The sequence below is a fragment of the Nyctereutes procyonoides genome, unplaced genomic scaffold (genome assembly GCF_905146905.1).
Source record: "Nyctereutes procyonoides isolate TBG_1078 unplaced genomic scaffold, NYPRO_anot_genome, whole genome shotgun sequence".
Lineage (NCBI taxonomy): Eukaryota > Metazoa > Chordata > Mammalia > Carnivora > Canidae > Nyctereutes > Nyctereutes procyonoides.
The window spans coordinates 8,566,022-8,577,788 of record NW_026575144.1 but is presented as its reverse complement, the minus strand read 5'-3'; the positions used below and the strand labels follow the sequence as shown (position 1 = coordinate 8,577,788).

The window sequence follows — 11,767 nt, the reverse complement described above, 5'->3', positions numbered from 1 at the left end:
CACTCTTATACTTGCCCTATAAAAAAGAAGAGTAAGGTGGGGGGATGGGTCCCACTTTCTGAAGCACAAAAATGGTGCCTCAAAATAGCCCAAATATATCTCTCTGTAGGTGAGACTTTGCTAGTGTCTTTCAGAAGCCTCTTTGCCCCAAAATACTTCAAACTTTCCACAGCTATTTGGACCATGGTAGTCAACCCATACTTTGTTCACTAACTGACAATTTACAGCCTAGAGTAAAAAGATGATTTGCACCAATAAGATTCTTCCTTTTGGGGAGATGAAATAGGGAGTATCAAAAGGTACTTGGCCATTTACCAGCAGGAGCAGTTACTGGGAAAGTGTCAAAAAGTTAGTATCAAAAAGTGCAAACTCAGATAACCTAGGTGGCTTAGTGGTTGAGCGTCTGCCTTTGGTTCAGGTCTGCTTCTCCTTCTGCCTATGTCTCTGCCTCTCTCTCTGTGTCTCTCATGAATAAATAAAATCTTAAAAAAAAAGTGCAAGATCAAGCCACGTATAACAGAAGCTAAGGAGGAGCTGGAAAAATGAGAATGGGCCAATGTGCAGAGAGAAAGGGAGACCTTGGGAAAGGGACAGTAAGAGTAGTCAGGCTCCAGACTTGTCTTAGGGGTTTTGCAAGGGTGGGGTGTGAGGATGGGGGACTTCCAAGTTAACTTTCAGATCCCATAAACTATTTCTATCATTCTTCCACTGTCCTATTCTTTTGGACATTTTCTTTTAGGTTACATGAGTGGATTTTTGTCCTTAATCTTTGTAATGTAGATGTGATGGTCGTTATTGTTCTGGGCTTCCTGAAAAACTTTTCTCCACCCTCACCTTTTAGTAACAAACTCTGATCCCTGACCACATGGAAGAAAGGTGTACATATCCAATAGGCTCTTTGAAATATGAGTGAAACTGGAGGGACATGTGGGCTGGAAAAGATCATCATCATATAAATAAAAACAAGGAAGTATTTTTTTCTATTTGAAGTTATTTTAATTCCAGTTAGTTAACATACAGTGTTATTTCAGTTTTGGGTGTACAACATAGAGATTCAGTACTTCCATACATCACCCTGTGTTCATCAAGACAAGCGCATTCCTTAATCCTCATCCCCCATACCCACCTCCCCTCTGGTAACTATCAGTTTATTCCCTAAAATTAAGAGTCTGTTTCTTGATTTCTCTCTCATTTCTCCCTTTGCTTGATTGTTTTGTTTCTTAAATTCCACATAAGTGAAATTATATGGTATTTGTCTTTCTCTGATTTATTTCCCTTAGCATTATAAACTCTAGCTCCATCCATGTCATTGCAAATGGCAAGATTCATTCTTTTATGGCTGAATAATATTCATATATATATATATATATATATATATATATATATATATATAAAAACTCTTCTTTATCCATTCATCATCAGTCGATGGACAGTTGGGCTGCTTCCATGTCTTAGCTATTGTAAATAATGGTGCTATAATGATAGGGGCACATGTATCCCTTTGAATTGCTGTTCTCATTTTCTTTGGATAAATGCCAAGTAAGGTGATAGCTGGACCAGAAGGTAGTTCTATTTTCAACTTTTTGAGGAACTTCCATACTGTTTTCTACAGTGACTGCACCAGTTTGCAATTCCATCAATAGTGCAAGAGAGTTCCTTTTTTCCCCACATCCTCACCAACACATGCTGTTTCTTGGATTGTTGATTTTAGCCATTCTGACAGGTATGAGGTGATATCTCATGGTAGCTTTGATTTGCATTTCCCTGATAATGTGATGATGAGCATCTTTTCCATTTTTTCCCAAATTTTTACTTAAATTCTAGTTACTTAATACATAATGTAACATTGGTTCAGGAGTAGAATTTAGTGATTCATCCTTTACATATAACACCCAGTGATGAGCATCTTTCCATGTGTCTGTTGATTATCTAAATGTTTTCTTTGGAAAAATGTCTGTTCATGTCTTCTGATCATTTCTTAACTGGGTTACTTATTTTTGGCGTGTTGAGTTTTAAAAGTTCTTTATATATCTTGGATACTAACCCTTTATTGGGTATGTCATTTGAAAATATCTTCTCCCACTCAGTAAGTTGACTTTTGGGGTTTAAAAAATATTTGTTTATTTATTCATGAGAGATGCACAGAGGCAGAGATATAGGCAGAGGGAGAAGTAGGCTCCTTGAAGGAAGCCTTATGTGGGACTCAATCCCAGGACACCTGAGCAAAAGGCAGACGGACACTCAATTGCTGAACAGGTGTTCAGCAGGTGTCTCAGTTGACACCCAGGTGTCTCAGTTGACACCCAGGTGTCCCAGTTGACTTTTAGTTTTATTAATGATTTCCTTCATTGTGCAGATTTTTATTTTGATACAGTCTCAATACTTTATTTTTGCTTTTGTTTCCCTCTCAGAATACACATATCTAATAAGAAGTTACTACAACTGATGTCAAAGAGGTTACTGCCTGTGTTCTATTTTAGGATTTTGATGGTTTCCTGTCTCATATTTAGATTTTTAACCCATTCTGAATTTATTTTTATGTATGGTGTAGGAGAGTGGTCCAGTTCCATTCTTTTGCATCTTGCTGTCCAGTTTTCCCAGACCCATTTGTTGAAGAGATTGTCTTTTTTTCCATCGGATATTCTTTCCTGCTTTTTTATAAACTGGATTTATTTCTGATTTTCTATTCTGTTCTATTGATCTATGTGTCTCTTTTGGTGCCAATACCATACTGTTTTGATCACTACAGCTTTGTAATACAACTTGAAAGTGGAACTATGATACCTCCAACTTTGCTTTTCTTTTTTCAGGATTGCTTTATTTGGGGTCTTTTGTGGTTCCATACAAAATTTTAGGGTTTTTTGTTCTAGTTTTCTGAAAAATGCTGGTCGTATTTTGATAGGGAATGAATTAAATGTATGGATTGCTTTGGGTAGAATAGACATTTTAACAATGTTTGTTCTCTCAAAGGAAAGTAATTTTTATAGAAAACTTCCAACATATTAGTTACTGGCACTATAAATTTTAACACCAATTAATTTTTATACATCTAGGGATTATTATATCTATTTGACAGATGAAGGAACTGAGGCTTAGAGAGTTTAAAGTGGCTTAGCCGTGGTCACACAGTTGGTAGCGATCAAAGGGATCAGTCTACAAAGCCCATACTTCTCCATCCACCCTGGGGCAGCCTCCCAGTTTATCAGAGTCCACAGGAGGTCTACTTTCTAGGAAGATATTTTATATATATATATATATATTAATTTTATATATTTATGATAGTCACAGAGAGAGAGAAAGGCAGAGACACAGGCAGAGGGAGAAGCAGGGACTCGATCCCGGGCCTCCAGGATCGCGCCCTGGGCCAAAGGCAGGCGCCAAACCGCTGCGCCACCCAGGGATCCCCTTTCTAGGAAGATATTGATGATGAGATCAAGGCTTGGGATTCTGAGACACTCCAGCTCTTGAGAAGAGGAGCTAGTGACAGAAAAAGGAAATTCAGAGAAGTTTAGGACCCAGTTACTGTGGTGCTATGGAAGATAGTGTCAGTTATGTTTTGAAAACCAAAATGATGGTCAGTTGTCAAATGGTTCAAAAACATCAGAAAGGGTGAGGAGTGAATTGGATTCAGTTAACTAGAAGTTCAAGCGTGACTTTGGTGAAAACTGGTTCTGGTTGTGTTGAAAGAAGCCAAGTTCTAATGAGCACACAGATCATAAGAATGCAGTGAGGAGTGTGAGTATTGAGTAGGTACTGTGAAAGGAAGGGATGGAGCCTATAGTGACGGCGAATATGAGTTTGGAGTTCCAAGGAGAAGCAGACATGCAGGATTAGCAGTGGGTAGAGGAGGTACCTTTTGAAATAGGAACTAAGGAGGTAAGTAAGGAGTCATAATTGGTATGTCTCTCTGCATTTGTGAGCAATTTAGGCGATTTACATTTTTGAGAAGACAGTGAACTCCACAGAAGTAAAAATAGCAGGATGGCTGTATTGGAAATTCTATTGGAGATCCCTGTGTTTTACGAGCTAATTTGGTATCCCTATTTTACAGATTGGGCCCTTCAAGTTCATAATTTGGTCAAAATCAAACTGCAGAAACCCAACTCATGACCGCACAGTTCTGAATCCGGGCTGGGGTTGAAGTCAGCGGTGAGTAAGCCGACGTCGCCCGGGGCGGCCGGCCGGGGACAGGGCTGGAACTACACTTCCCAGTGTGCCCGGCGGGGCGGGGCGGGGCGCGGGCAGGGAGGGCGCAGGCTCCTTCCCAGAAGCAAAAGCGGAAACAAAAGAGTCTCGCCGGCGTCCCCGCCCTCACACTCGCGCACACTCGCGCTCGGGCGCACACCGAGCAGGCACCGGCGCCCGGAGCGAGCCAGCGAGCCAGCGAGCAGCGAGCCGACGACCCGTCGGGCTGAGCCGGCCGAGCAGTGAGCGAGTCGAGCCCGTGACGACCCTACGCCCCTCGCGCCCCGTAGCTGCCCCCAGCCGGCTGGTGTCCCCGCCGCCCTCCCTGACCCATGGCGCTGAAGAGGATTCAGAAAGTGAGTGCCCGGGCCAGGCCTGGGGCGACCGGGCGCGCTTCGGCTCCCTGCCCACGCTGACCCCGGCGATGGTCGCGAAAGACGCGCCGGGAGGCCACAGAAGGGGCCGGTGGGCGGGGAGCAGGGGGCCGGAGATGCCGGCGGGGCCAGCGGGCACTGGACAGGTGAGGTGGGAGCAGGGGCAGGTCCCGGGTGGCCCGACGGACTTGGAGGCGGGGGCCCCGCTGTGAGCTCGCGCCGGAGCTGCTCCGGGAGTCCCTGGGTGGAGATCCTCCTCCGGCTCCAGACCTTCCCAAAATCTGTTCTTCACAGTAACTACTGGATTTTGCCCTGCACTGGTCTAGTTGTGGCCCCTGTCATGCTGTGTTTTCTCCATGCCGTTTCTTAAGCCCTTTCTTTTATGTTCTTGCTTCCCCGGGCTCCCGGAGAGGGCAAGGAAGGTGTGGTGGGCCTGCAGCCTTTCTCCTCGGTGCTGTGGGTTTTTTCTTGTCCTCTGCGGTTGGCTTCTGCTCAGATCCCCGAACGGGCTGGAAAAGCCCATTTGGGGCCCAGAAGCCAGGAGAAGCCTCTTGTGTCTTCTATTTTGGTGCCTCTTCTGCTGCCACTTCAGGTCACATAGCTGTAGTGAAAACATAGTTGCTGATACACAACAAGATGACCTCCTGGCTGTGATTCATCGTGAGTCAAGCCAAACAGGTTTTTTTTTCCCCTCATGATAAACTTACATATAAAGTTCGAGACACAACAGAAACTGCCACAATTTAAGTTGTTTGATGCTTTGACACATGAGTATAGAATGAGGAGGAAATGTGTATATTCATTCAACAAATATTTATCCATCCCAAAGGATTGCCTTCTCTTGCATAATACTGTATTGCTACTGTTTCAGATGTGAACATCTTACAAAATTGAGGTTGGGGCATTTTTTTTTTCTGTTCACTTTTATTTCTTGTTGGGTTATGGGTCTGTTCACTGACACAAGTTTTAAAAAGGTTTATAGTTATATGGAGAACGTTGAGAATTTATTTTTAAATGGGGAGGTGTTTCAGCAAGTTAAGCCAATAACAGACAGCTGTCTTATAAATAATTTTGGGAAGAAATCAATGCTACAGAAAATATTTATTAACCTTTTAAGGCATGAACTGATGGAAATATATACATTGTGTTCTCCGTCAGTACTGGTGTCATCTTCTGGTACAGAGGACAGCAACTTCCAGGTCCAGCCTTTTTTGTTGTTTTTCTTCAAACATTGAATTTGTAGAATCCTGGTTTTTGTGTGTGTACGTATACCATTTGAGGGTCCTCTCACTATAAAACATAAAGCTAACAATCCCCAATTATTGATTGTTTTCTGATTTGAAGATAATGCAATTACACATTCAAAATTACCCTAATTTTGAAGCCCTAATCAGCATCTTTGCTATGCCTTGTATGCTTATTAATAATATGTAATCTTGGCTTACATTTGATTTGAAAAATACACATGTTCCAAAGAAGTTTTAAAATTCCATTTCCTTCTTTCCTACTTGGGAGAATTCTTCACAAGACTTGGCTTATAAAATAGGTTTTAAATAATGTAGAATTTGTCCACAGTAAGTAGGCATTCAAAGAAAATGGACACTATTTGCTGGGCAATTGTCAGTCATCATGCTGAACCAATGTATTTGGCTTATATCTATAATCTGGAATACACTCAAATCATATTTTTATTAGCTGTTATTAGTTTATAACAGAATTGTCTGGTAAAAAAAAATCACATACAATTGATTTAGGCCTGTAACAAATTGATATTTTGGAGAATAAATTGAGGATCCCATAACATCCGATCTCTGTATGCCAGTCTTTGGCTTTCCTTTTCTGTTATCAGAAAAGTTGACTTGCACAAATCTCCTTTCCACTAATCACATGTTCATATCATTCCTTCAAACTTTAAGGAGTGTTATTTTGTTTGATTCTCCACTTCTACTTTTCACACCTTCTTGATTAAAAGCCAATTCCAAGTAAGGTGTGCTGTTTGCCTTATGAACAGTTACAAAGTCTTCTTTGGTATCATTGGTATATAAATTCGTATCTGAATCCTGCATATTCCAAGGAAAGAAGATACATATTAACTTATGGCCTTTCTTTTTAAATATATTAAAATAACTGTCAGATACCTTCCAGGTCATTGAGTTGTGCATTTCTTGTACCTAAAGTGTCAGACCTTAAAGCTGTGAGGAACCTCAGAGAATTGCAGTTTGGAGTTGAGTGGAGGGCAGGGGAGGGGGGCCACCTTCCAGGGTAGTGTATCAGAAATAACTGTGGGACATTTTCAGACTGTCCCCACTGCTGCAAATGGAGAAATAGGGAATCCCCTAGATGGATTGGAGTGGAAAGAAGGTTGAGAACCACTGATGCAGTAGTCCATTCTTATTCAAAGAAGGAACCTGAGGCCTAACCTGAGGCCTGGAGTGAAGGAGTGCTTTGTCCAAGTTAATCTCTGAAAAAGTCACTTGGCATATTTAAGAATGTCTTAAAAAGTTGTGACTTCACATTTTTCACTTCATATGAAAAGGTTAAAGATGACTGAATTAAAATTATATTTATATACAAAGCATGTAGATACCAGTGCTTAAAATCGATATTATTTTTTTATACTAGAGTATGCTAAATGATTTAATACTCTTATTTAGACATCCAGCGTCAGTTTTGCATTTCAGCTCATAAATTTACACACCCATGCCCTATTTTTAGATACAGGGAAGATGTTATCACAGTCACCTAAATCACTAAAGGGAAAAGTTCAAACAAAGTCTGAGGAGAGACACCTAAAATATGTTTGAAAAAAGAGGATAGTTTTTCAGATGGGCATCTTTTATTTTCTAGAATTATTTTTAAATGTTTCTTTTATCAGTGCTATTTTTAGTCCTTGATAAACTTGTTTTGGAAATCACTTTTAAAATTATGAATGTTGTATCATAATACTGAATGTTTTGAAAACCAGGGGAAAGAAAAGGAGATCCTAATATAGTCATTAGGATCAATGATACAATATATCATTTGTATATTTACTTCTAGATTTTTAAAATTTGATAAATTGAAGTAATGATCATTATAGTAACATGTTATGATAGGCTTTATTGCCTTTTTGGTCTTTTGAAAAGTGAAACAAGCATTTTGTTTTATAAATATAGCAACACAGTTGCTATTCCTTAGTGTACAGTTCTGTCCTCAAAATGGAATATTTGCTTTTTTAATAATCAGTTTGACTTAAATATATATAGATAAACAGATTACAGTACAACTTTATAAATGTTTTGAGCTGCTGAATTTTTTGATTTGTACAATTCCACATTAAGCTCTTTACATCAGTCTAGAAAACCTTAAGGATACTTAAGAAAATAACCCAGCTCTCTGTGGATAGAGCATCAAAGAAAAGAAGATCTGGTTTTTATTTCTGGCTCTGTGACTTAACTAGCTTGTTTCTCTATACATACAATGATACTGCACTAAGTACATCCAGCATGTGTAATATGTACTGGTTGAAAGATGCTATTCTAAGTGTCTGACATATATTAATTGATTTAGTCCTTAGTGGGCCCAAGAGGTAGAAATGATTGTTATCCCCATTTTATAGATGATGAAACTAAGACACAGAAATGTTGGGTAATGTACCAGAATCATGTATCTAGTATGTGGCAGTGCTGGAATTTGAAACCAGATAGCTGGCTTCAAATTCCATGCTCTTAACCATTTTAGTACATGGCTTTTCTTATCCAAATGGACTCATATCTATTGTATTTAAATTGATAGACCTATAGAGTCAAATGAGTTTATGGATATTAGTGCTTTGCCAACTGGACAGTTCTATACACATGTAAAGTGGTATTATAATTAAGACTTTGGCATATTTAATCATGGGTAACTCAGTGTGTTGATTGTGCATTGTAAATCTCTGCTCTGAAGTAATGTACACTGGATCGTTAAACATGGTAAATGAATGATACAGTTTTGTTTATTTTTGTTCTATCACTTAAGATTTCTCCCCTTCAAAAGGATTTAGAAAAATTGTAATTTAGAAATGTTCTGTTAAAGTATCATTTCATTGTGAAGTTTTCTTTTGAGAAAACTATGAATTAATAGTTTTTAATAGCTATTTAGTTCTTTTAGTGGCTTTGAATAGCAGTCGACTGTTCAGATTGTACAAATGTTAGGAAGACTTGCAGATTACAAGATTATCTAAGATTCCAGATTGTTTTAGTAAAAAAAGATCTAACTTTAACAAAAATTTTTTAAAGGAAGAACACAGTATTTATGCTTCATGGTAGATGAAGTGGTTTGCCTTGAGATGAAAGGAAGAAAGTGTTCTTTTTCTAACAAGCCACTGTGTGAATTTTTCTGCTTTTAAATCTTTGTAATTAAGCTCAATCTTCCTCCTTTTGCCCTGGTATCTTGTATTTTTCCTTCTTCATCACAAGAGGTGTAAAAAAACAAGATAACCTATTGTAGTTTAAGAGTTCTGAGGTTCTTTCTCTGTGGAAATAAATAGCATAGATCTAAATCAGGCCGTTTATGCCTATTTTAGGAAGCCAAACACATATTATTATTATAAAAACCAACTTAGCAGGATGTGGGATTGCCCCCAGTATAGCATCCTTACTTGCTTTAGTTCCCTGAAATTTATATAGAAAACATATTTAATGAGTGCCAGTAATCAAAATAATAGACTGGATACTTTCCATCGAAATGGAATTAATGGTTGTGTATAATGTATTAGATCTCTTCCCTTCCCACTTCTTTTTAACAGTGGTTGAACTGATACTATGTTTAATTTAAAACAGGTATGGAGATACATGTTCTCTTAACCCTATGATGCTGGAATAAAAGATGTAGAGTATATAATCTAGATTTTTAGGGGATGGGAAAGATCCTCAGACCACCTCCGAACGTCTGTCTGAAGGCAAAACAGGTTCTATTTCTAGCCTGTCTTGGTGGAGAGATGGCCTCTTAGAAGCTTAGGTTCCTCTGCATTTTTCTGGTTCTAGGATGAATCTGTAAAGGTTTGAGTCACACACATTAGACAGTTTTAGAGGCTACTATGTTCCAGGAGTTGTCCTTAGTATGCGGAGGAAGCTACCATCCTAAAGCTTACAGTTTAGTGCTACCCATCCTCTCTCTGAATGTTTCTTCCACTTCTCTATTCATATTATTCTAGAGTTTTTTTGTGGCTCTTCTCCTTCAGTGATACCACATTGCTTATTAGATGCCCAGTCTGCCCTTTCAGATTTATGAAAGCCTTTCCAACAGGGATGAGGTTGGGGTATTGCTTCCTTCACCTTAAACTTACTTAGTTGTACAAATAATCTTATGATTCTCAATCCAGGTGACCACCCTCCTTATGTGAGCAGAATTTGGATTTCTTTAGAGGGAACCAAACAGACCTGATGGCCTGGGTTCATTGTTCTCCAAACCAGTAAAACCCTGGCCTGTGTTTATGCTTCTCCCAAATGTTGATATGTTGTATTTTCATTTAAGTATTAAAAATTTTTTAAAAATTAAAAATATTTCCTAATTTCCCTTTTGATTCTTCTTGAACCCTTGAGTTATTTAGAAGTGTATTATTTATTCTCCCAATATTTATGATTTACAGATAGCTCTCTGTTATTGATTTCTAAGTTAATTCCATTGTCCGTGAAGAACTTGTTATTTGACTCCTTTTAAATTTTTGGGACTTGGATGGATGAATGAATGAATGAATAAATAAATAAATAAATTAATTAATTAATTAATTTTGGGGACTTGTTTTATGGCCCAAAATATGGTCAGTATGTTTTACTTGTATAATAATGATGCCATTCAGGTGCTCAACATAGCTTTTGAATGAAAGTGTTTAATAAATTCTAGGATTCATTTTGCCAGTTTCTGGTTGGTGTCTTTAGAGCCGAGGTTATTTCTAAGGAATGAATGCCAAACTAAGGTTTATACCTTCCCAGTGTCTTCCTGTATGTACTTTTATGAGCTTCCTGAACTGGGGTGATGAAACCAGTTTAGTGGGTCACAAACAGCATTTTAAAAAATGAAATATAAAATATTAATGCTTTAGGTGTAATAAGGTTAATACTGTTTCATGAAACTTTTATATATTTATATCCCTCTGTGTATATGTGTACTCAGTTGTGATGTATGTAATCCTGGGCTATTTTGTTATGAATTGCTATAAGGAAAATTCAGAAATCACTGTTCCATAACATAAGATCCATAGATAAAATAAATATTATAAAACAATACATGCCACATATCCGTACATATATATATATGCATGTATGTATATATAGAGAGAGCAAATGAACATATATACACACACAAACAGGTACACACACATACACGTAATGTCAAATGTTGTAGCCTTGGAAACAGATCTATTTGATAAAAACTGTCAGTGCTCATTGTTTTCTACTAAAAGTTGTAGCTTTTTACAGTGATTGATGTACACCACAATATTCAAGAATAGTTCTGGGTGATACAAAGACTAATTGACTTATTCTGTGAAGACTTATTAAGTTCCTACCATATACCAGTTATATGGGATAGAAATGTAAGAAGTGATATTTAATGACAAATATTTGATAAATATTGAAAGATATGTTTGTCTTTTAAGTAGATTTTAAGAAATAGGCTGCTAGCTTTTATCATTTCATCTTTTTTCCTGAAGCATTGTCTTTCTTGATTACTCTGAAGTAAATAGTAGCTTTTGATAATGTAGCATTGAAAATGCTGTGTGTTGTGTGTCAAAATTCTATTATGCATTTTGAAAAGTTGTACATAATTTCCAATCATGTTTTTCTTGCCTCTCAGTGTCTTTGATCACAAACACTCCTCCTTATAGCTTATGGAGTAGTGTTCATTTCTAACCTTTTATAAAATATAAGCTCACAGGAAAAGATAAAAAGAATGCCTTTTCATTTCCTTACTCGTCACACTTTTGTTTCTCTTGAGCACAGCTGAAACTGTGCAAATGGCCTTAATTCGAGTGCTGGAGCATTGTTGGCTCCAATGTTGACTGAGAATAATGGGCTCTAGTTACTACAGCCTTGAGGTGAGTATTGTTTTGGTCCCGGAGAGTGCTGGAGTGGAAGTCAGATGGTCTGAGCCTTTGTTCTAGCTTTGGCTTCGTGACCTTGGCCAAGAAACTCATAGTTTTTAATTTTTAATTTTCTTTAGGTAGAAGTGTTATGCCTTGAACTAGA

At 38.1% G+C, this 11,767-nt stretch overlaps 1 protein-coding gene across 2 annotated transcripts in view; it reads left to right on the top strand.

The window, feature by feature from the left end:
- The first annotated feature begins 4,295 nt into the window (after positions 1-4,295).
- Positions 4,296-11,767, top strand: part of UBE2D1 (ubiquitin conjugating enzyme E2 D1) — a 29,973-nt gene continuing 22,501 nt past the window's right edge. The window contains exon 1 of one of the 2 annotated variants that reach the window (XM_055308854.1): positions 4,296-4,541. In XM_055308854.1, the coding sequence (XP_055164829.1) occupies positions 4,518-4,541 (24 nt within the window). In that variant the 5' untranslated portion in view covers positions 4,296-4,517. The other variant, XM_055308853.1, reaches the window with a different exon arrangement.